Source organism: Saimiri boliviensis, chromosome 1, assembly GCF_048565385.1.
Source record: "Saimiri boliviensis isolate mSaiBol1 chromosome 1, mSaiBol1.pri, whole genome shotgun sequence".
In the NCBI taxonomy this organism is placed as follows: Eukaryota; Metazoa; Chordata; class Mammalia; order Primates; family Cebidae; genus Saimiri; species Saimiri boliviensis.
The window spans coordinates 127354207-127379722 of record NC_133449.1 but is presented as its reverse complement, the minus strand read 5'-3'; the positions used below and the strand labels follow the sequence as shown (position 1 = coordinate 127379722).

Here is a 25516-nt window from a genome sequence, read left to right as displayed (position 1 = left end):
GAAATACTCAGATAAGGTCCTGAATATTGCTGAAAGCTTTACATGTATCTGCACAAAACCTTCATAGGTTTTACCTCTGTTGTTTATTGATGTCTTCATTGAATGTGAAGATTCTGTTTGTTTTTATATCAAGAGAGAAAAAAAGCCATATGCCAAGCAATGTACTGCCTTCTCATTAGTTCTACTGAAAATGTTATTAGCACCCTGGTTGTGAATGTCTAGATCTTTCTCCTAGGCACATAAGATCCTTTAGGGTCTGTGGAACATCCTGTGTTACCTGCATATGCCTGAATTTTCTAAATAGGTTATCTAATATAGAACAGCTTTTTCTACTGAATTTATACTTGGAAAGGTTTTTCTAAACTAATGCAGGATTACATTAATGCCATTGGTACTATTCCTAAGATTTATCATCTTTTCCATATTCAGTACAGAAACAACACAGAGGATCTGTGACAGATATTTTGGCAACTCTTTGTGCCAGTATAGAGACATCATATAGCATTACAAGCATAGTAAAATACTGTAATGAATAAACGTGTTTTTTCAAGACCAGCATAAAATTTCTCAAGTACATAAGCCTAATCGAATTTCTTATGTTCAGAAGACTCAAATATTTCATTTTGATACAGTGACTTACAAATTGTTTTTCTAGATTGAGTGCTATATTTGAAGTAAATACAGACCTTCAAAAAAATATAATATCGAAAATCACTGCTGAGCTCTCCTGGCCTTCCATACTTAGCTCACCCCGGCACTTGAAATTTCCACTTACTAATACAAACTGCTCCTCAGTAAGTATTCAAAGTGACATTGGTTTTTGGAAATCCGTACTAGGGTTATAAAGTATTTATATAGAATTTTGGAAATTCATACTAGGGTATTTATAAAGTGTTACTGTTAGTTTTAACCATAGAAATCTTTCATTTAATGTTTCCTTATTTTGTTTAAGGAAGAAGAGATTACTTTAGAAAATCCTGCAGATGTTCCTGTCTATGTTCAGTTTATTCCTCTGGCTTTATATTCCAACCCTTCAGTGTTTGTAGATAAGTTAGTATCAAGGTAAGTGTTGCTTTGGATCATCAGAATGATTCTGTGTAGTCTTAAATCAGTATTTTATTCATTTTTAAAAGCCTTATTGCAGCTTATTCAGTAATAGATTTGACTTAGAGGAGTTCTGGATCTATAAGGTTGAGAGAAGATTTTAGGCAGGTTTAGGTTGACACTGTGTGAAACATCCAGAAAAACTTTCAATATAAGGCAAGAAAAAGTAATGTGCAACTCCCTTCTAAAAATTTATAAAGAGAAAGCAAATGAAACCTTTCAAATATTTTAGTTTAAAAAAGTGAACAAAATATGAATTACAAGTTATAGCCTTTAATTTTTTTAAGGCTATAAATCTGGTCATATTGATCTCAAAACCTGCCAGACAGTAATTTGAAAATAAAGCACACACCTGATAATCACTCCGTAACTCCCTTAACTATGATGTTGCTTATGAATCAGTATGTGTACATTTTTTGTTTTAGGTTTAACTTGAGTAAGGTGGCAAAGATAGATTTGAGAACACTAGAATTTCAAGTCTTCAGAAATAGTGTAAGTATTCAAACTTCATACTATTCCAAAGAAATTATTCTATAATATCAGTGTAAATGTGAAAGAAAATTATAAGCTACTCTTAAATTTCTCTGAAGGGTAAGTTACTGAAGAAGTCAGAGCAGTCCAGTAATTATTTTAGAGGCAAATAAATCAGGAAGAGTAGGTGGGATTTAGATCAGAGTGAGGCACATTGAGTAAAAGGTTCATATTTGTGGGCATTAAACATTAAGTCCATGAAGGTTTGTAATAATAACTACAGAAATTCTGAGAATATATAGATGAGGTAAATATTAATTCATAATTGACTTTTATTAAGCACCGAAATATTGAGCTCATTTAAATTTTCTTTCTGGCTACTTCATAATTAAATTGTAAGCCATCCATGAATGCTAAACCCATTACTGGCTGTGTTTGTACTTAGCACGGTAGCGTGCATGGTTTTCACTCAACGGATAATCTTATATTTATAAACATATACATTAACTGATTTGTTCTGGGAACCAAACTGGTTTCTATCATTCAGGCCAGGTTGAGCAATCACTCACCACTCATTATTAAATAAGGCTTAATATAAGGGTGTGTGTTAGGAACTTAACACTTGGAGCTAAGGCCCCCTCAAACTGGTCCAAGCCTTTTGGCCACCATCCCCTCCTGCCCAGGGCCAAATTCAAATCTGGTTGCCTGATTCCAGAAGACTTTCCCTTACCATCATATTACGTGGTCCTTGCTGATCAGGAATTGCTATCAGCCTTTTCAAACCAGATCTCTTGTAGTTCTTGAAATACTATATTTCCCATAGCTTCATGTTTTAATCTGTAAGGCATATATTAGCCAAATCCTTATCAGAATAGTTAGTTTTTATAAGTCTGTCTTTAAGGCAAGCTTACATAAGTAATAGTCAAAGTTATATATTTTTTTTCTGTTGAATAATGGCTGGGACATGACACTAGACTGAAGTTTAGACAGTCTTGTATTCTAACCTCACACTCCTTTCTGGGAATTTTTTTGTGCTTTGCTTTTCCTATTTGTAAAATGCCAATTGTGGCTTTTTATGTTACTGGAGGTTATCTAGAAGGCTCAGTAACCAAAACTTCCTTTCACTTTGCTTTTTTTTTTTTTTTTTTTCTTCCTTTTTGAGACGGAGTCTCACTCTGTTGCCCATGCTGGAGTGCAGTGGTGCAATCTCGGCTCACTGCAACCTCTGCTTCTTAGGTTTAAGCAATTCTCCTGCCTCAGCCTCGTGAGTAGCTGGGATTACAGGCATCTACCGCACCTGGCTAATTTTTTATTTGTATTTTTAGTAGAAACAGGGTTTCACCATGTTGGCCAGGCTGGTCTCAAACTCCTGACCTCAAGTGATCCGCCCACCTTGGTCTCCCAAAGTACTGGGATTACAGGCGTGAGCCGCTGCACCTGGCCCACTCTGCTTTTATAATAAGAGAAAATTTGCATAAGTATTAAGTGAGCTAATATTTAACTTTTTTTATTTGATTAACTATAATTCATATTTACAAGATGTAGAACACTGAACTAAGCACTGTGAGAGATAGGAAAATAAATAAGAGTACTCGAGATGTCAGAAATTTATTTTAAATAAGAAATTCAGAAGGAGGTCCAAGAGTGAGATTAGAATTCTATCACAGGTTCCTCTACGGTGCAGTAAAATGCGCTTCTCAAAATACTTGGTCTCAGGACTCCCTTACAGTCTTAAAATTATTAAGGATCCCAGAGAGGTTTCTTGTTTATATGGTTTACATCTATCAGTGTTTTGCCATGTTACAGATCTTTTTTTTTTTTTTTTTTTTTTTTTTTTTTTTTGAGACGGAGTTTCGCTCTTGTTACCCAGGCTGGAGTGCAATGGCACGACGATCTTGGCTCACCGCAACCTCCGCCTCCTGGGTTCAGGCAATTCTCCTGCCTCAGCCTCCTGAGTAGCTGGGATTACAGGCACGCGCCACCATGCCCAGCTAATTTTTTGTATTTTAGTAGAGACGGAGTTTCACCATGTTGACCAGGATGGTCTCGATCTCTTGACCTTGTGATCCACCCGCCTCGGCCTCCCAAAGTGCTGGGATTACAGGCTTGAGCCACCACGCCCAGCAGCCATGTTACAGATCTTTAATACAGTGATTTAATTTATTTAAAATAATAAACATATTCCATTTAACATAGGTTAACATCAAAAATGAAAAATTTTTTTAAATCATTTAGCAAGGAAAATTGATTATTCTAAATTTTTACAAATCTCTTTAATGACTGGGTCCCTGACTTAATAGATAGATTCTCATATCTGCTTCTACATTTAGTGTCTCATGATACATTGTTTTGAATAAAGTATATAATGAAAATCTAACCTGCTACAGACCTGTAATTAGAAAAAGAATGAGTATTTTAGTTGCCTTTTAATTTATAACACTGTACATCAATCATTTGGAAATTACTAGTTCACGGAGACATGCAGACCTTACAAATGTTGCCACAATTTACTATGTACTATCCACAAATAAGTCATGCTTATTAATATAACCACCAGTCTCATCAGGAAACTGTTGAAGTATTGGGAAGCTGTCAAGCTCACAAGGGTGAATGCAAATTATCCAAAGTCCTAAGTTTTACTCACAGGCTTGAATTTTATCATTGAAAACAAATCCTTCAGTAGGCTCACTTACTTTTGTGAAAATATCTGCCAGATACCCAAGTCTGAATAATGATAGACTGACTGTCAGTCATTCTTTCAGACATAAACAGTGTTCCGTGAGAAAAGCAGCTAATTCAGCTTCCATCTCAGACAGCTTTTTAAAACAACATGGTAGCTGTAGAAATACTTTATACATACATCCTGTCGTATTCCACAGAATATTAAAGACATGCTCCAGGGTTGACGTTTTTACTGCATCATTGAGGACCTTTTTTTTTTTTTTTTTTTTTTTAAACTGCAAATACAGGACACTGAAGAACACATTGGCTGCTAGGGAAATTTGATACCACTGCCTTGATGCATGCTAAGGGGTCAGCATTTTTACCCTCCATAGCTTTTGCTGCTGACCGTCAGTGCAGATGCCAACTTAGTGAAAAAGACAAATAACATCTCTTAGTATTATTATGAAAATAGTTTTGACATTGTGGTTGATACTCTAACAGGATCCCTGAGAACCCCAGGGGTCCAAGGGTCACTCTTGGAGAACCACCACTATAAAATTATTAAGGTCCTGAATGGTATACAGGAGACATCACAACATCCTGAAGTTTTCCCCAAATCATGAGAGTTTAAATTAGCTAGTATTTGCTGGGAATATATATATAGCACATCATTGTGTCTGTCAGTTACTCAGAGTAGTTAATTTAAAAGGGAACTTATTCAGCAACCATTTTGAAGCAGTCGGAATATTCTCTTGTCTTAGTAGACTTTGACAGAAAGGAAAAAAATAGCAGTTGACACTTGAACAACACAGGCTTGGACTGTGCTGGTTCACTCATACATACATTTTTTTCAGTCATGTGCAAATGGAAAATACAATTCTCAGGATGCAAAACTGCATATATGGAGAGCCCTGCTTTTTGTATAGGCACATTCCTCAGTCACCAACTACAGCTTGAAAATGTGCAGATTTGGTTATGCCAGGGATCCTGGAACCAATCTCCGGCATGTACAGAAACCACCATATTTACCTCAGAAGCAAGAATTAAAAGTAGTGTGCGTCATAAAGTCTTTTGACTATAAGTTAATGTTTGTGGAATCATGCTGAAGCAAGTAGTTAGACCTGTATGTGTGAAACACACACCAATCTATCCCAGGAGAAGTAGAAAACGATACAAAATTCACCCTCCTTCCATGTTAGCGGAAGCCATAAAGAACTGGCGGACATTTATAGCCAAGTGTTGCCAACCCTTCCCTCAAAAAAAGTTTATACTTAATGTTGCTTAAAAACCAGAATAGTAGGCCGGGCGCGGTGGCTCAAGCCTGTAATCCCAGCACTTTGGGAGGCTGAGGCGGGTGAATCACAAGGTCAAGAGATCGAGACCATCCTGGTCAACAAGGTGAAACCCCGTCTCTACTAAAAATACAAAAAATTAGCTGGGCATGGTGGCGCGTGCCTGTAATCCCAGCTACTCAGGAGGCTGAGGCAGGAGAATTGCCTGAACCCAGGAGGCGGAGGTTGCGGTGAGCCGAGATCGCGCCATTGCACTCCAGCCTGGGTAACAAGAGCGAAACTCCGTCTCAAAAAAAAAAAAACAAAAAAAAAACAAAAAAAAAGAAAAACCAGAATAGTATATCCTTATATGTGACCTGTGACTTTTTTAAAAAAATAAAAAAGCAAATTTTTTTAACCTTAACCGTAACTGGCTGTCAAAAAGTCATATTTTTGACCGGGTGCTGTGGCTCACGCCTGTAATCCCAGCACTTTGGGAGGCTGAGGTGGGTGGATCATGAGGTCGGGAGTTCAAGACCAGCCTGGCCAAGATGGTGAAACACCATCTTTACTAAAAATACAAAAATTAGTCAGGTGTGGTGGCAGGCACCTGTAATCCCAGCTACTCAGGAGGCTGAGGCAAGAGAATCACTTGAACCTGGGAGGTGGAGGTTGTAGTGAGCAGAGATCGCGCCACTGCTCTCCAGCCTGGGTGACAAGAGCGAGACTCCATCTCCAAAAAAAAAAAGTCATATTTTGAATATTAAACTAAGCTATGCTTTAAACTTTAAATAATTAAGTGTTTATGAAATAGTAATTATGTGTAACCTTCAAAATAAGATTCAAGGAGGAATTTATAGGAACTGGAAATACTTTTACATGTAAAAGTACAGTGCGGCCTGAAGACCCTTCACCTGGTCCCCTTCAGAGGGGAGGAGTGGCATAGCAGTGGCAGCAGTGGCAGGAGGCCTGGGTTGCTGGTGTTGGTTCTGCAAGGGTTTGCTTTGTGCTAATGCATCTAGCTATTCATCTTAGGTTTGTGTCCTTTTCTGTATGTGTGTAATATTTCAAAATCATAAAAGGTTAAAAACAAAAAATATCCATATCCAAAAACAAATGCCTTGTGCAAACATTGAGGACTTTGGTGACCTGAGGGACAAAGCCCCTTTTTGGACTTAATGCAGAATATACATCTCATCATTGGTAACTCTGCGCTGCTTTCCAGCCAACCTGTATCTAAACTTGACAGATAAAATCGTTTACGAATGTAATCAGTTTGGAAAACTATACTGGGCTTTAGATGGGGTATAAAGGAAGAAACACTCTTCCAGAGAATATATTCATGACTCCTCTTTGTTTACCCAATGATTCAAGGCTCATCCACTGCAGAGTTCAACAGGATTTATGGAGGGCCTCTCTCGACATTTAATTTTAAACCTAATTTTAAAACCTGGAGAAAAGAAATCTGTCAAAGTAAAGTTTACTCCAGTTCACAACAGAACTGTTTCTTCACTTATCATAGTCAGGTAGGTTCTGTGATATAGGTGTCGGTTGATTTTTACTACTTACTTAGAAGTCCTCACTTGTTTTGACATGAATTTAAGTGTCTAATTTATGAAATAGTTTGAATTCACTTTATCCAAAACATGCACACACACTTCTTGCCTGATAAAACATACCTTTGTTACCAACTGCGTAGTTGAAAAACATGAATAGTGGTTTACTGTATTGTATGTCTCTTAAAAATAAAAACTCTTTGTCTTCTCTGTGTATTTTTGAATTCTTAAAGTGTAAATTCTCACCATTAAATTTAATTTCTTTGTGATGCTTTACAAAATAACACTAGAAATTGCAAATCTAAAGATTGTGCAAATTTAATGAGAGAAAATTCTGTAATTCTTGTTCTTGCATAGAAATAACCTGACTGTGATGGATGCTGTGATGGTCCAAGGACAAGGAACAACTGAGAACTTGAGGGTGGCAGGCAAACTTCCAGGCCCAGGAAGTTCCTTACGCTTTAAAATCACAGAAGCCTTGTTAAAAGATTGTACAGATAGTAAGTTTTCCTAACAGTTCCAGGGACACCAATTTTAGCATTTGCTTTCAACAGCAGATACTTTCAAAAACGTTATTGGTATATGTGCACACATGTATATTAGTTATGAATGCTTAAGATCTTAAGGAAACTCCATGTCTTGTGCTTATAGTTGTTTTATTTGCATCTTTAAAGATTTAAAGTGTTTGCATTCATTGCATACCTTAGCTGATTTACTCTCAGTATGAAATGTAAAGTATATAAAACTTTTGCATCTAAAATGATATGTCAAAGTAGATTACCTCATGATGAAAGCTGAGGAATAGCTGATCTCTCTGACATGCAGGGATGGTTTATAACCTGTGACATACAGTAATTTATGAATAATGTATTTATCGTTTGGACTAGGAGCACATGATGACAAGATGTAGTCTTATTCCTGATTTTTTTCCTTTAGGTTTAAAACTAAGGGAACCAAATTTCACATTGAAAAGAACATTTAAGGTAGAGAATACAGGACAACTTCAAATTCATATAGAAACCATTGAAATCAGTGGATACTCATGTGAAGGATATGGCTTTAAAGTTGTTAATTGTCAAGAGTTTGCTCTAAGTGCCAATGCCTCTAGAGATATAATCATATTGTAAGTATTTTATTTTAAGGTATAATGAATCACTAACTTTTTATACTAGAGTTGCTCAAACTCTATGCAAAGATAAGTTTTCATATTTACCAAAAATCTTTATCCACAAATATAGTCATTTGATTTTTTTTCACTTAATCTTTAGCAAGTTATTTATTCATATCTTAGTTTTCAAAGTTATGAATTTTTTTTACTTACTTTTTGGTTAAGGTATTTCTTCATATTTCAGTTTTCAGAAGTTGTAAAACTTTATCTCCAAGGTAGATCAAATAATCTTAGAAATCAATTTCAAAATTATTTTCACGGTTATGTTAAAGCAAAAGATGTTGGTATAAATTCACAGTGCCCTAGCAACAGAGATTTGTTCATATATGTACAGTTTTTTCATGTTTTGCAGTACAAGGATGTGTAATATTTTGGTCAGAAGACAATTTTAATGCCTGTCTCAATAGCTGCAGCATATTTTAACAATTAATTGATAACTTGTTTTGTTATAAAGTTTATGCAATAAAATTCAACTTCTGTCTCAATTGAATATTTAATTTTGCGATCCTTAATGGATATTTACTTAATAAGTAGCTACATTATTGCATACAAGGCATACTGTTTAACACCTAAAGATGCAATGAGGAATAAGACACCTTTCCTCAAGGTGCATACAATTAGCAAAAAATAAAAATAATTGTGGCAGTAATCAATACTGTAGGCGATGATGAAAAAATCACTTGGCCCCAGATGGTTTGTTTGGATTTTTTTTAAAGACATTATTGGGATTGTAGTCTGGAAGAAGAGCATTGATTTAGATAAAGAAGAAGGAAGGAAGGAAGGACACAAAGCCCAAGACCATTTTCTGAATTAATAATTACAGGAAGCTGATTATTGTTAATTTTTAGTGTAATTTCTCTAATTATTCACAGAGTATCGTTGTTCCTATTATTGACCGTGGGACAATAGTTTTATCATAGTAAAATGGGGAAGTTGACTAAAACTATCAAACTCAAATCATGTGTTATACTTCAAAGGCTTATGGGACTGGTGTTATATGGAAACTGCTTGTGAGATATTTTTAAAATATAGCCTTACTGCCGTCATTCTGTTTTAGGTTTACTCCTGATTTTACAGCTTCTAGAGTTATTCGGGAACTGAAGTTTATAACAACAAGTGGCTCTGAGTTCGTGTTTATATTGAATGCATCCCTTCCTTACCATATGTTAGCAACCTGTGCAGAAGCCCTTCCTAGACCCAACTGGGAACTGGCTCTGTACATCATCATCTCAGGAATAATGAGGTACTTGTGTCTTATTTTGAGGTTCATATTCATTCATCAGGTAACACCGTTGATTGAGTGCCCGCTGTGTGCCATGCACTGTTCTAAATGCTGGGATATGCCAGTGAACGAAAGAGAACTGTGCCTTTATCAAGCTCACAGACTGGTGGGAACAGTTAAAACTCAGCCCTTCTTGGGTGGCATATGTAATAAACAGTCTTCTTTACCTCTGAAATTTGTTATACAAATTAAGTACATGTTAATGTCTTTTTAAAATGCTCAGGTAAAGTTACTTGACTTGGGCATATATATAAAATATACTTAACACAGTAGTACATAGGCCACATGAAACTGATGAGAAGTATTTTTTAAATCCTCAGTGTCTTCATCTGTTCTCAGTGTATTACTTCGTGTTTCAAGAATCAGATAAATTCACCTCTAAACTAATTTACATATTTATATCACATATCCCTTAAGGAAAAAGCAAAATTCTTCTTAGTAATAGAAAAAATCAAATTCCAGGCATTTCTTTTAATACACGTAATTGTTGCCTCCACATAAAACCTCCGTGTAAGATGACATTCTATAAAAATTGATATACAGGCTGGGTGCAGTGGCTCACACCTGTAATCCCAGCACTTTAGGAGTCCAGAGCAGGTGGACCACCTGAGGTCAGGAGTTTGAAACCAGCCTGACTAACATGGTAAAACTACATCTCTACTAAAAATAGAAAAAAATTCTCCAGGCATGGTGGTGCATGCCTGTAATCCGAGCTACTCGAAGAGGCTGAGGCAGGAGAATTGCTTGAACCTGAGAGGCAGAGGTTGCAGTGAGCCAAGATCGTGCCGTTGCACTCCAGCCTGGGCAATATGAGTGAAACTCCATCCCCCTTGCCCCAGGAAAAAAAAAAAAAATGATGTGCAAACTTTTATCCATAAAACTGGGATTTTTGTCTATTAAAAGTTGTCACAGACATCTTGGTTTTGAAACCGTACCTTTAATATCGAATTTTGTTGCTTGTGCACTAACAAATGAATCCTGATTTTCCAACTTTTGTACTCTTGCAGTGCACTGTTTCTTTTGGTCATTGGAACAGCTTATTTGGAAGCTCAAGGAATATGGGAGCCATTTCGAAGGCGGCTATCCTTTGAGGCCTCAAACCCACCCTTTGATGTGGGAAGGCCATTTGATCTCAGGAGAATCGTTGGTATTTCATCTGAAGGAAAGTATGTTTACATGCTGGCAATAAATTCCCTAGTATGCATAGATTTGGCTGATAAAATTACAAGAAAAAAATGTTTGTTTTCATCTTTGCTCAAGAAAAAAATCTTAATTCTGATTACTTAATAATAACCTATATGGAACTCTTAGTGACTTAGAGCTCATACTGGATTCTGTGTTTTTATTATATTGATAAGGGTTAAAATAGTTTTAGCTCGATCACTGACGGTAAATTATAAATGTTCAGATAGAATCTTAGAGAGTTGTGGAAATTCTCCGTTTCTTGCATTTTTTCCCCTAGTGTAGTTTATATTTATGGTGGCTATACTGATGAAATAAGGTTTTTTTAATATTAGATTTTGTAGGTTGCTATTTACTGATCTGCAGTTGGTCCCTTTTTCAGCTTGAACACACTCAGCTGTGACCCCGGTCACAGTAGGGGGTTCTGTGGAGCAGGCGGTTCATCATCCCGACCCAGTGCCGGGAGTCATAAGCAGTGTGGCCCATCGGTCCACCCACACAGCAGTCACAGCAATAGAAACTCAGCTGACGTGGAAAACGTCAGAGCCAAAAACAGTTCAAGTACCTCTAGTAGGACTTCTGCTCAAGCAGCTTCTTCACAGTCTGCTAACAAAACAAGCCCCCTTGTCTTAGATTCGAACACAGTGACTCAAGGTCATACAGCAGGCAGAAAGTCCAAAGGGGCAAAGCAGAGCCAGCACGGCAGCCAGCACCATGCCCACAGCCCTCTGGAGCAGCACCCTCAGCCTCCTCCGCCACCGCCAGTGCCTCAGCCCCAGGAGCCACAGCCTGAAAGGCTGTCTCCCGCCCCCCTCACACACCTTTCCCACCCAGAACGTGCCAGCAGCACGAGGCACAGTTCCGAGGACTCAGACATCACCAGTCTCATAGAAGCCATGGACAAAGACTTCGACCACCATGACTCCCCAGCCCTAGAAGTGTTTACAGAGCAGCCTCCATCGCCATGGTCAAAAAGCAAAGGTAATCATCTGCTCCTACTGCTGGAGATCCGTGACGTGTGAGGGAAAAGCCAGTGCATGCTTAAGGAGCTATTGTAATCATGGTTGTGGGAAACAACTAATTTAGTAGGTTCTTCTGGCTCAGATTTATCTCTAGTATTGGACTTCAACTTTTCCATCAAAATGCAATTAGAGGTATCTGTCATAGAAGATACATTTGTATTTTTTAGATTGTTTACAAAATCAGAAATTTTGTAGAATCTGCTGTTTGTCTTTTAACTGCCTGTGATTGTGTTACTGTGATAGATTTAGCTTTTTTTAAATTGTTAAAATAATTTTGAGTACGGTGGTAAAATGGAGATCATCTGCCTTTTAACTCAAAATTAGAATTTCTTTACTTTAGAGCAGGATTGGCAGACTACAGTTAGCAGGCCAAATCACCACCTGGTTTTATAAATAAAATTTTATTGGAATATAGCCATGCTCATTCGTTGGTATAGCCTCAGCTTTCATGCTTCTATGGCAGAGTTAAATAATTGTGACCAAGACAATATGGCCCACAAAGCTGAAAATATTTGCTATCTGGCCCTTTACAAAAAAAGTTTGCCAACCCTGCTTTAGAGTTCTGCTTATTGTATTACTTGTCTTCTGAGTAACAAATACCCCAAAACCCAGAGGCTTAAAAGAGCATATGCTTTTATCTCACAGTTACTGTGGTTAGGGACATGGGTACAGCTTAGATGGGTCCCATGGCCCTCATAAGACTTCAGTCAAGGTGTTGGCCAAGCGTCATATCATCTTAAGGTTCAGCTAAAGGTGGACCTGCCTCCACGTTCACACAGGCAGTTGATGGTGGAATTCAGTTCTTCATGGGCTATTGGATGAAGGGCGCCAGCTCCTTGCTGACTATGGCCAGAGGTCTGTCATGGTTCCTATCCACAGGGCAGGTCACAGGTTGGCAGTTGGCTCCCCCAGAACCAGCAAATGAGGGCAAGGAAGAAGCAAGCTGGCAGGATGGAAGTCACCATTTCTATGATCTAATCTGGGAAGTGGCATCCCGTCAGTGTTACTGTATTCTGCTCATTAGAAGTGTGGTCCAGCCCACACTCCAGGAGAGAGAACCGCACATGGGCATAAATACCAGGAGGTAGGCACCACTGGGAGCTTAGAAGTCTGTACCACACACAGATAGGTAGACCAGTTTGTGAGCCCCAGAATCAAAAGATAAAAACAAGTAAATAGCCTCTAGTTTAGTTTATATTGCAGTTTCATCCCTTCACAGCCTGAGCTTATTTGCATCTTCCTTTCTCTCTTGTGGCAGCCATTATTATTATATTATATTATATTATATTATATTATATTATATTACATTACATATATTATTCCAAGCCTGTATCAGTCCCTTCCAGAATTGTTTACCAAGGAGTTTTTGCCTTCAATTTATACAGAAAATGGAGATCTCGGCAGCCCTAAGAGGCCAGAAAAAAACCTGACATCCCAGAATCTAGAAATTTTAGGTAATTTTTTAGTCCCAGTCATATGAAAACTAGCTCTATTGAATCCTCTTAGAATTATACCCATTCAGATTTGTAAAACAGTAAAATGTCTAGAATATAATCGGTTAACCTCTTCTACAGAAATCCTTTTTTGGTTAACCCATTATTAACTGAGCTTACATATTTTAGGGTAATTTTTAGAATAATCATAAATGAATACTTAAAAGTTCTTCTTTAATTAGATCAAGTTACATAGCATTTTTCCCCACATTTACAGCATGAATAAAATAAATCCGTATTATCCTTTCTTATCACAAAGAAAGAGTTGAGCAGTCAAATTGAGTACTTCATTCCTGTGTCTAACACAGTCTTCTAACATCAACATGTGCAGATGTGGGTGAGTTGAGAAAGATGGAGAGGCAGGATACTAGCTTTCAATTGAACTTGAGGAGCTGACTTGAGGCCGCGTGTGTGTTTAGGGAAGTTTTTATTTGCGCTAAATTGTCATCTAAGACTGATGGGGGGAATTCTATTGTCAGGGTCACTTATTGAGAACATAAATTTTAAAATGAAATGCTTTTAAATTTTCACAGTGGTTCTAGAGTCAACCTACTAAAAGATACTCAGGGAGGGAGCATGGGTACCACATTACTGGAAACTCTTGAGCCTGTGAGGAGACAGTGGTTACAGACTTCACAAGAGCAGCTATTCTACTTGATATCCTTCCCATTGATGCTGTTTGGAAAAAAGGAAGGAGCCTGTGTCTGTATTTTTGTCTTCTTCAACGTCTTTATTGAAGTATAACATACATATAGAAAGACAGTCTTTAAAATGAACTTTAAAAGGTGGGCATTGATCTTGGGGTTGCAAGCTCGTAGTATGTCAGGAAACTACAGGCTTCCAGCAGGGCAGAACCTTTATAATCATTTTTCAAAAGCTTACCCCCACATCCCTGCAAATAGCAGGTTTACATTAAATATAAACATTATCTTTTCAGAGGCAACACGTTCTTTTTTTTAATACGCCTGGTATCTCAAACAAAAATCATTTCTTGTAATGAGCTTATGTAATTTCTGGCTTTTGGAAGCTGCTCAGAATGACCTCTTCAAGTGAAGGTGTTGATCTCCCTGGATCTTGCCTTCTGCAGTTGGATGGCTTGCAAGCAATCCCATCATGCTATGCCATCTCTCCAGTCACTGTTTCTGGTGAAAGATGATGCCTAGAAGTGCTCCCTGTTCATGGTTGACCTGAGCAGGGACTCATGTAACTGAATAAGCATTAGATTCTGTACTACATTGGTGTCTTCCACCTGTAACACCTAAACCCCATGGACTGAACAACAGCAATTGCAGGACTGAGGGCTGAAACCCAGGAAACCGTGAACCTGGCACAGTTGGTCTCAGTATCTGCATTCACCATAGAAATGATGGCACTTGTGGCCACTCTCATTTCTCACTTTGGCTTTATCGAGGGTAGGGAGAGACAGAGAGGTGCAGCATCATGAGACCAGGCTATGCCATTAGGCAGGTGCAGTTTATATCCTGACTCTGCCCCCTTACAAACTTCGACTTTGGAGAAAATGACTCCCTTGAGCCTCCACTTGTTATTTTTAAAGTGAAGAGAACAGTTACCGCCCACATCATAGGGTGTCGCTACTGCTATGGTTATTATTGGGGCAGGAAGTGGTGCGTGCCATCTCTAGCCTGCTGAGTTGAAGGTGGCTGTGGAGCATCCCAGCAGAAACATCTGCTTGGAACTTGGTCTCAAAGGTAATAATTGGGACAAGCAGAGAATCCCGAGGGCAAGGCCAAACAATAAGGCAGCCAGCAGATAGCATGACATAAAGCAGTAGAAGGTGTGGTTAGCACATCCCAGCAGGCAGGGCCGGGCAGAACAGAGGCTGAAGAGTGCTTACAGAGCCTGGACTTGAGGACATTGTTTGTGATCTTGGCAAGAACAATTTGTGTGAAGCTCAGCCACTTCTGACTGAGACCAAGTCACTATGGCTTAGAGTAACTTTCACATTAGACTGTTAGTAGTAGCCATTAACTAGTGAGTGTATTAGGGGCCTTTACTCTTTAACCTGTATTTTCCCTGTTCAATTTTTAACAAGAAAAAAGTATGTATGTATTGTATGGTGAGTTGTTTTTTTTTTTAATATATAGAGTTACAACCAAGAAGGCAGTATTTTTGATGAAAAATGAATAACACATAGGAATATGGTGCTTGAAAGTATCTCTGGGCCAAGGTCAAAAGGCCCATAGACCTGTGACAGCGGTGCTGATCCACATTTGCCAGGGTTCCAGATGTGATCATGATATCTTGTGTGCCCTGGTGATGGGCAGTGCTCGCTACAGTTTTCCAGTAAGGCAACACTGGGCAGAACAGGAGCAAGCCCCAGTTTGTGTGATTCTAACTTGTACACTGTGCTGCCTCCTCAAAGAAAAGGAGAGGGGGAAGAAAATGAGGAGATGATTGGTGAAACCAAGTGCCCAGGAGGTGGAGTGGGCCAAGACCCAGTTTGGTAGATAATAAAAGGATGGACACTCCGCAGATGTGCAGATGTGGGTGAGTTGGGAAAGATGGAGAGGCAGGATACGAGCTTTCACTTGACCTTGAGGAGCTGACTTCAGGCCGCTTGTGTGTTTAGGGAAGTTTTTATTTGAGCTAAGTCATCATCTAAGACTGATGGGGGTAAGTGGTAGGGTAGAAACACAAAATAGACAAAGTTTGTAGTAGTCAAATGCCATGTCGCTGAGAATGTTGTAGACGGGGCGTCAGCAGGGGCAGGAAACTTGCATTTGCACGCTGTCCCCTTCAGCAGTGTTGGAGGCCCAGCTGAGGGCTACCAAGGCACTGCCTCAGGTTTGTGTCACTTTCTCAGTTGTACCCTGCAGCCCAGCGGTGAAGAGTGAAAACTGGATAGTTGGAGGAGTAGGACAGTGCTGGAGTTCTGTGGGGCAGGGACAGCAAAAAACAGGGAGTGAAGATGTTACAGGAGTGCTGGCAGGAGAGCAGTCAGGTATTGTGCTGGACAGTGTGGAACTAGCAGCACGGGGGAGGACCTCTAGCCAGAAGGAACCTCACAGATGGAGAACATGGATTAGTCAGGGATGGGAAATCTGACAGGTTTAATTTCGGGGATGGTGGGAGCAAGGAATGTTCAGAGACTAAGATCTGAAAAGGAGGTGTGAGAGTAAGGTTTCAGAGGAAAAGCAGTTCTGGGCAATACCAGGTTCATAGGTGCAGCCTTGGAAATGGGATACCAGAGTGAGCTAGAGGTGAGGTCCACAATCCTTATATACATTCTGGGTGCCTCATGTGTTTGGGAATTCAGAATTTTGGAAAGGTATGCAGTGCATACATCACACAATGCATTAGACTGTAAAAGTAGGTGAACATCAGATCAGCCATCAAAAATGTATATTAAGTTTTGTTTCTAAATGAGTTCGGAAAAAAAAAGCTTTGAGAGTTTTTTGGATTTCAGAGTTCCAAATAAGAGATTGTCGACCTGTATAGGGCGTGGGAGGTCGAGGGTAACAGGAAGTCCGTAAGTGTGATGCCAGCACCCCTGAAGCCCAGGGAGATTCTTTCTGGAGGTCACAGTTGGTGATTCTCAGGAGGCGTTCCAAAGATGCCTCTCTCCGGTGCTGTCACTGATATGACAGGGCCTGACGTGGGACCACTTATGTTCAGAGAACCTATTTGCTAGTGATTGAAACTTCCCTGAAATAATTCTTTTGGGTGGAAATTAAATGAAATGATTTAAAATGGGAGAGAGCCAACTAACTAGCTCAGACTAGCAATTCATTTCAGAGCAACTAGCTCAGACAAATTCATTATACAGCATTTAGTAAAGATAAAGACTAAGTAAATGGCTAGGACATGCTTTTTACATTGATAATTCATACTCTGCCTACATTTAAAACAAATTAGAGGTAGTTTAAATTATCAAAGCACATACAAAACAATGAGTAAAAGTCAGAAATGGTTTTTGGTGTTTCATCTGTTTTTTAGTTACGGTATTAGCAGCAGAAACCTAGAATAAAGTTAGCTGTTACCATTAAGTGTTAAATTGAACTGCAAATTTTCTGGCAGTTATCGTTGAGGAAAATGTCATGTAGTTCTCCTGAAGGAAAATGGGGCATAGGAATTCATCTGAAAAAAAGTTTGCAGGCATTAAATTCCTGCCTGAATCTGAGGACATCAAATAGTAGAATGGACATAGTGTCTGTGTTAGAGACTATAGCAGTGTTCTTCACGTAGATGCTTTCTATCGGCCCCCTGTCAAACCCAACATCTTCACATTGAAGGAGAACTCCTCACTTACATTGTGCCTCTCAGATGAACATTCAGCCTCCCCCACATGCACAGCATTTATGGTGACCGTGGATAAGTATAGCTAGTGGATGGTTCTCTACTATAAATATTTAGCAGCCTAAGTGTTCTTACACAAACTGAGGTTAGCCCCAAGGTACCCTACAGTCAGAGACAAATGTTTTTGTCAATAAAGAGTTCTGGTTTTTGGTTTTTGGTTTGGGGGAGTTTTTTGTTTGTTTGTTTGTTTGTTTGCACTCCAGGCTGGAGTGCAGTAGTTTGTTCTCAGCTCAGTGCAGCCTCCCAGACTTAAGGGATTCTTCGACCTCAGCCTTCGAAGTAGCTGGAATCACAGGCATGTATCACCATGCCTAATATTTTTTGTGGGGGGCGAGAGACAGGGTCTCCCTGTGTTCCCCACACTGGGTTCAAGCAATCCCCCACCTCAGCCTCCCAAAGTGCTAGAATTACAAGCATGAGCCACACTGTATCTGGTCACTTACTGCTTTTTAGCTTTTCATTTTGAGATAATTGTAGATTCTCATGCAAATAATAAATCCAGAGATCCCATATACCTTTTACCCAGTTTCCCTCAATGGCAACATATTGCAAAACCACGGTACAATATTACACCCAGGATAGTGATGCTGATAACAGCCGAGACACAGAACATTTCCAAGTGCACGGAAATCCTCATGGGCCCTTTTCTGGCCACATCCACTTCCCTGCTTCTTCAGCCTGCCCCTTAGTCTGGCAACTATTTGTGATTCCATTTATGTAACATTCTTCAAATGACAAAATTGTAGAAATGAAAGAGATTAATGGTTGCCAGACTAAGGAGAACTTTCCCCAAAAGGAATGTACCCTTTGGGTTTTTCTGAGTCAGTTTAATTCTCTGGAGGTTCACCAGTTTGTTTCTTTTTATTGCTGAGTAGTAGTCCATCATATGGATGTACCATAGTTTTTTTTAGTTATTTGCTCGTCGAAGAACATTTGGATTATTTCTAACTTAGGGCTATTACATATAAAGATGCTATAATGTTTGTGTACACGTTTTTGTATGAACATAGAACTTCATTTCTCTGGAATATGTGCCCAGGAATGAATTTGTTGAGTCTTATGATAGTTGCATATTTCATTTTTTGAAGAAACTGCCAAAATGTTTTCTCTAATGACTGTGCTGTATTGCATTTCCACCAGCAATGTAGGAGTGATCTAGGTTCTCTACATCCTCACCAGCATCTTCATTTTTTCTGTTGAAGCCATTCTAATAAGTGTGTAGTGATGCCTCTTTGTGGTTTTTATTTGCAGTTATTTTCTAATGGATAATGATGTTGAATACATTTTCATGTGCAATCTGTATGTTTTCCTTGGTAAAATATCTTCTTCATGTCCTTTGCCCATTTTTAAAATTGGATTGTTTGGGGGTTTTTTACTATTGATTTTTGAGAGTCATTTACATATTCTATATACTAGTACTTTGTCAGCTATGTGGTTTGCAAATATTTTTTACTTGTCCGTAGTGTTCTTTTTATCCTTCTGTAGTCCACGATTCATTTCGAGTTCATTTTTATATGAAGTGTGAAACTTAGTTTGGAGTTCACTTTGACTTAAAGTGGGGGGAAGATGTTAATTTTTAACTCATTTTCCTAATAGTTACAGGGCTGCTCACATCATCTGTTTTGTATTTGGTGAGTTGTGATAATAGTGTTTTTCAATCAAGTGGTCCATCATTTCATCTAAGTTATCACATTTATGTGAAGAGTTGTTTGTAATATTCCCTTACCATCATGTGATGTCCGTAGGGTCTATGAGAATATCCTGTTTCATTTCTGGTATTGGTAATTTGTGTCTTTTTTTTTTTTTTTTTTTTTTTTTTTTTAGTTATTTTTGTTTATTTGTTTAGGGGCTTTTTGTCAATCTTGCTAGGTTTGTCAGTTTTATTGATCTGGTCAAAGAATAGCTCTGTGTTTCACTGATTTTTCTTCATTGCTTATCTGATTCAGTCACAGTGCCTTCTGTCTTATCTTTATTATTATCTTCTCCCTGTTTACTTAGGTTTATTCTTCTGCTCTTTTTTTAGGTACGTTAGGTGGGAGCTTAAATTGTTAATACAAGACTTTTTGCCCTTTTCATGTATGCTTTTAGTGCTATAAATTTCCTTCTTAGGCCTGCTTTATTGATGTGCCACAAATTTTGATACATGGAACTTTCCATTTCATTACATTCCTTTTTTTTTTCTTTTGAGACTTTTGGTGACCCATGAATAACTTAGAAATGTATTGCTTACTTTTCAGTCTTCCAAGATTGGAGAGTTTCCTATCTTTTTGTTGTTGCTTTCTACTTTGAATCTACTATAGCTGGAGAATACACTCCAAATTATTTCACTTCTTTTAAATATGTTGAGATTCGTTTTATGGCCCAGGATGTGGTCTGTCTTGGCATATGATCCATGGGCACTTGGAAAGAATACATGTTCTCCTGTTTTGTGTGGACTACTTTATAAATGTCCATTAGAGTATGTTGATTGACAATAGTGTTAAGTTCTTTCATTTCCTTTCTGATTTTCTGTCTAGTTGTTCTACTGTTAAGAGAAAGTTGTTGATATCTCCAAATGTCATTGTGGTTTTCTCTTTTTAGATGTTTCTGCTTTATGTAGTTTGTAGTACTTTTGTTTGATGCATTTACGTTTAAGATTGCTGTAATTTTTTGGTGGATCGACCTTTTTATCATTATATGATAAAATGTTCTTCTTTGTTTCTAGTAATTTTCTTTCCTCTCAAGTATATCTAATATTAATATGGCCATTCCTGCTTTCCTTTAATTAATGTTCCCATGATTTTTTTTCTATCCTTTTACTCAGCCTGCCTATGTCATTATATTTGAAGCAAGTTTTTTTAGACAACATGTAATTAGGTCATGAGTTTTAAATCCAGTCTGCCAGTCTCTTTCTTTTTAATTATGTAATTAGACCATCTATTTTAATGTACTTATTGATGTGTTAGGATTTAAATCTGCCATTTGATTTTTATTTTGTTTTCTCTTTTTCCCCCCCACCCCCGTATTCTTGTGGGTTACTCGTATATTTTTTAGAATTCTGTTGTGATTTATCCGTAGCATTTTTGAGTGTATCTCTTCAGCTAGCTTTTTTAGTGGTTGGTCTAGGTATGCATGATATGTACATAACTTATCATGGTCCTGGGGTCATCATTTTACCATTTCAAGTGAACTATAGAAACCTTATCTCCCTTTGTTTCTTTGCCTTCCCCCAGTTGTCTTAAATATTACTTTTACATACATTTAGAACCAAATTGGATAGTGTTTGAATTTTTGCATCAGTCATCAAACATAATTTAGAAATCTCAAGATATGAAGGAAATCTTATTTTATTTATATTTTTTTCCTGATTCTCCAAGGTTCCTTCTTTCATCATTTCCTTTCTGTTTTGATAACTTCCTTCAGCCATTTTCTTAGGGTAGGTCTGTTGGATATGAATTCTCTGAGTTTTCTTTCATCTGAGAATGTCCAAGTATTCCTGAAGGATGTTTACATTTGAGTATAAGATTCCAGAATGGCACTTGTTTTCTTTAAGTACTTGAAAAATGCTTCCTTTTAGTCTCCATGGTTTCTAATGAGAAATCTGTCATTCTAATTGTATTTTCCCTCTAGGTAATGTGTCATTTTCTCTGGCTAATATCAAAGGTTTTTTGTCTTTAGTTTTCACAAGTTTGACTCCCCTTTCTGTATACCCCATTTTGAGCACTAAATTTAGGAAGTTTTCACCCATCGCTTCTTTATGTACTTCTTCAGTCCTCACTTTCTCTGCTTTCCTTCTGAGAGTTTCATCATGTACACATTAGATCTTTTGTTATAATCACACAGGTCCCTGAAGCTCGGTTTTGTTGTTGTTGTTGTTGTTGTTGTTGTTGTTGTTGTTGTTGTTGTTGTTTGGGGGGAGGTCCACTTTCTCTCATGATTTCTAATTGTCTGTATTTTTTTACTCATTATTTCCTGTCTCCTCTGTTCTACTGTTGAGATTTTTCAGTTCTAAAATTTCCATTTTGTTCTTCTTTATAGCTTATATTTCTTTGCTGAGGCTTTGTTTTTTTTGTTTTGTTTTGTTTTGTTTTTTCGGTTGTTTCTAGCATGTTCATAATTGCTCATTGAACAAGCATTTTTATGATGGCTTTGTCAGATAATTCCAGCATCTCTCTCATCTTGGTGTTGGCATCTGTTTATTGTTTTTTTTGTGTGTGTTTTCATTTAGTTTGAGAAATTTATGATTCTTGGTATGAAGAGTGGCTGTAGGTTGAAACCTGGATCATTTGAGTGTTAACGTTCTGAGACTGTATCTTACCTAAACCTTCTGTTTTAGCTGGCTTTTTCTGACGACTCTGGCAGAGGAAGAGGAAGGGGTTGTACCACCTTTTCATTGCCAGGTAGAGTTAGAAATCCTGGTTTCCTGCTGTCCTCTGTTAACACCCAAGGGCAGGGAGACTTCTCATTACTGCTAGGTAGGGCTGGCAGTTCTGGTTCCCATATTGTCTCTGCTGACCTCGCTGTGCAGTGATAGAAGTCCTGACTATCCACTAGGCCTCCTCTGTCACCACCTCAGTGGCAAAGGGAGGGGAGAGTTGGCTCCTTAAATGCCTGGCCAGGAGGTGTGTTTCTTACTGACTGGCTGGGGTGAAAGGCTCAGCTCCCTGCTTAGCCATCTCTGACAGCACTGTCACCAGCATGCTGGAATGTCTGATTACAGCCTTGCAAGGGTGGAAGTCTTAGCTCCCTCTTTGGCCTTCATTGACATGGGCAGAGATGATACCCCTGTTCTTACTGTGGTATTGGACTGGAGCCCTTGTCTTGCTGGACTGCCCCTTTCCTGCACCTTTTGCTAAAGAGAACTGGCTTTCATTGAGGCTTTGTTTATGTGTGCACGTTGGTGTTTCTGGGTGGATATGGGTGGCAAAAAGAAAACCTGGGAATCTTACCATCATGCCTTTCCCTAGACCCCAGTGTCCCTCCAGTCTGTCACCTTCTGTCTGCCTTTCAGAGTCATCATCTTTGCTTTTTATATGCTGCCTAAAGTTTTTAGTTGTGCTCGGCAGGAAGAACAAGGAAAAGATCTACTCCACCTTCCCAAAAGCATAAGGCTCCAGATTTTTTTTTTACAAGATTTATGTTTCCCAATTAGGGAAAACCTTGGGCTCCACTAAGTGTTGAGACTGAAATGGGATTAGAAAGTCATTCATAGAAGCCAGGCACAGTGGCTACACCTGTAATCCCAGCACTTTGGAAGGCGGAGCAGGCAAATCATGAGATCAGGAGTTCAAAACCAGCCTGGTGGTTTTCCAACATGGTGGAACCCTGTCTCCATCAAAAATAATAATAATACAAAATTAGCCAGGCCTGGTGGTGCACACCTGTAATCTCAACTACTCAGGAGACTGAGGCAGGAGAATCGCTTGAACCCTGGAGGCCGAAGTTGCATTGAGCCAAGATTGCACCACTGCACTCCAGCCTGGTCAACAGAGCAAGACTCCATCTCAAAAAAAAAAAAAAGTCATTCATAGAAATTTGTACTGTAAAGTCACAGACTGGTACTAATCTGACAAAAACCAAACAGAGTGGTCATAACCCTAATCCTAGAAAAGCATTACAGTCTAAAGTCACAGATAGGTACTAATCTCACAAAAACTAAACTCACTGGTCATGACCACTAATCCTAGAAGAGCATTACAGTCTACTTATTGATAGGATAAGTTACTTATAAAGGATTGAGATGGGATAAGCATTTGGACTTGGGTTAGTGAGTCTCAGAGCAGGTCACAGCATTGGTATATTTCACTGTTGAGAAGGCTAAACACTGACTTGTGCAGCCTCTCAGATGCTGCTGAGCACTCGCCACATGCTGGGCACTGTGCAAGGCACTGCGGCTGGAGACATCATTAAGGCCTGACCCCTGACCTTAGGTGCTTAGGCTATATGATGAATAGAGCCAAGGGTGTCCATGCTGGGAGCCTGGAAAGGGGTGATCTTTGGGAGAATGTCACAGAAGAGCTTCATGTCCAAGGCAGACTTGAAGGATTGCATGACCTCAGTAGGTGAGGAGTCTGCTTGGAGATTGTGGGAGCAGGCAGGCAGGGTGACCAGCCTCAGGGACCCTTCATCCGGGCAGTGGTGTGAACCCGACGGACCTGGCTGCCCTACTGAAATGCCTTCTCTGCCACCAGGTTCACCTTTGGTATATTTCTCACTTAGTCAGTTCAAAGGAAACACACTTCTGAGTTTTTTAAACTGCTTCTCCATTCAGCTTGTGCCATCTCTATTTGGGTGGGTTAATTTATGTTATGATTATGCACCAGTTAAGCTATGGTTCCTGTAAGGCTGGGAGACATCCTGTCTCCTCCATTGTGCATTGAGTTCATTAATTCATCTTTGAGAGGGCAGTCCCCCTCTGAATTCTGTTTTTTTAATTGGCAAATAATAATTGTATATGTTATACAATGACTGGCCCTGATAGGTCAAGGGTAAAGCACGTGGAAGAGCTAGGGATAGGCTGGAGCAGACACTGGTAAGGTAGGTGAGTCCAAATTTCTACTTTATCCTGTAGAAAATAAGGGACAGGATAACATTTCTAAGCTTTAAAAAAATGTTTCAAAAGGAATTCAGGGCTAATTGACAATGTAGAAAACAAGTGGGGCAGGAAATGATGCTCAGCAGGGAGACAAGGCCATTGTGGGCAGCTGGGCAACACTTGAGGAAGCCCTGGACTCAGGGAGTCGCAGTGGAGGTGTTTGAGAAAGGAATTTGAGGTTTTACTGATTGATGGTAAAATTGCATTGTTTAGATCATTTCTTCCAGGTGACTCAGAATTCCCCAAATTCTGCTCTAAATGATAGCATCTATCTACCTGAGATTCCCAGGGGACAGAGAAATAGTAAATGAGGTACTACATTTTCACCAGCAATTCCCCCAACATAGGTCTCTGATAAACCTGGATAGAATTTATACCTAAAAACCACGGGATTGTTTTTTGGTCGGTTGGTTGTTTATTATTTTTTAATATGTATTTTATTGCATTTTAGGTTTGGGGGTACATGTGAAGAACATGCAAGATTGTTGCATAGGTACATACATGGCAATGTGGTTTGCTGCCTTCCTCCCCATCACCTGTATCTGGCATTTCTCCCCTTTTTATCCCTCCTCAACTCCCTACCCCCTTTTGTCCCTCCTCTAGTCCCCCCCACCACAGACCCAGTGTGTGATGCTCCCCTCCCTGTGTCCATGTGTTCTCATTGTTCAACACCCGCCTATGAGTGAGAAGATGCAGTGTTTGATTTTCTGTTCTTGCGTCAGTGTGCTGAGAATGATGGTTTCCAGGTTCATGTCCCTACAAAGGACATGAACTCATCGTTTTTGATGGCTGCATAGTATTTCATGGTGTATATGTGCCACATTTTCCCTATCCAGTCTATCATCGATGGGCATTTGGGTTGGTTCCAGGTCTTTGCTATTGTAAACAGTGCTGCAGTGAACATTTGTCTACATGTGTCCTTATAGTAGAACAATTTATAGTCCTTTGGATATATACCCAGTAATGGGATTGCTGGGTCAAATGGAATTTCCATTTCTAGATTCTTGAGGAATCGCCATACTGTCTTCCTCAGTGGTTGAACTAATTTACACTCCCACCAGCAGTGTAAAAGTGTTCCTATTTCTCCACATCCTCTCCAGCATCTGTTGTCTCTAGATGTTTTAATGATCACTGTTCTAACTGGTGTGAGATGGTATCTCAGTGTAGTTTGGATTTGCATTTCTCTAATGACCAGTGATTATGAGCATTTTTTCATATATGTTTGTTGGCCTCATATATGTCTTTTTTTGTAAAGTGTCTGTTTATATCCTTCATCCCTTTTGAATGGGCTTGTTTTTTTCTTGTAAATCTGTTTTAGTTCTTTGTAGATTCTGGATATTAGCCCTTTGTCAGATGAGTAGATTGCAAAAATTTTTTTCCATTCTGTTGGTTGCCAATTCACTCTCATGATT

The 25516-nt window shown here is 38.9% G+C and overlaps 1 protein-coding gene across 5 annotated transcripts in view; it reads left to right on the top strand.

Moving 5' to 3' along the window:
- Positions 1-25516, top strand: part of TMEM131 (transmembrane protein 131) — a 237339-nt gene that overhangs the window by 188872 nt on the left and 22951 nt on the right. For all 5 annotated transcript variants that reach the window (XM_074403805.1, XM_074403800.1, XM_039478717.2 and 2 more), the window contains 9 exons: positions 656-794; positions 953-1062; positions 1530-1596; positions 6885-7036; positions 7424-7566; positions 8003-8189; positions 9292-9477; positions 10524-10682; positions 11081-11679. In XM_074403805.1, coding sequence (XP_074259906.1) covers positions 656-794; positions 953-1062; positions 1530-1596; positions 6885-7036; positions 7424-7566; positions 8003-8189; positions 9292-9477; positions 10524-10682; positions 11081-11679 — 1742 coding nt within the window. The remainder of the gene's footprint in view (positions 1-655; positions 795-952; positions 1063-1529; positions 1597-6884; positions 7037-7423; positions 7567-8002; positions 8190-9291; positions 9478-10523; positions 10683-11080; positions 11680-25516) is intronic.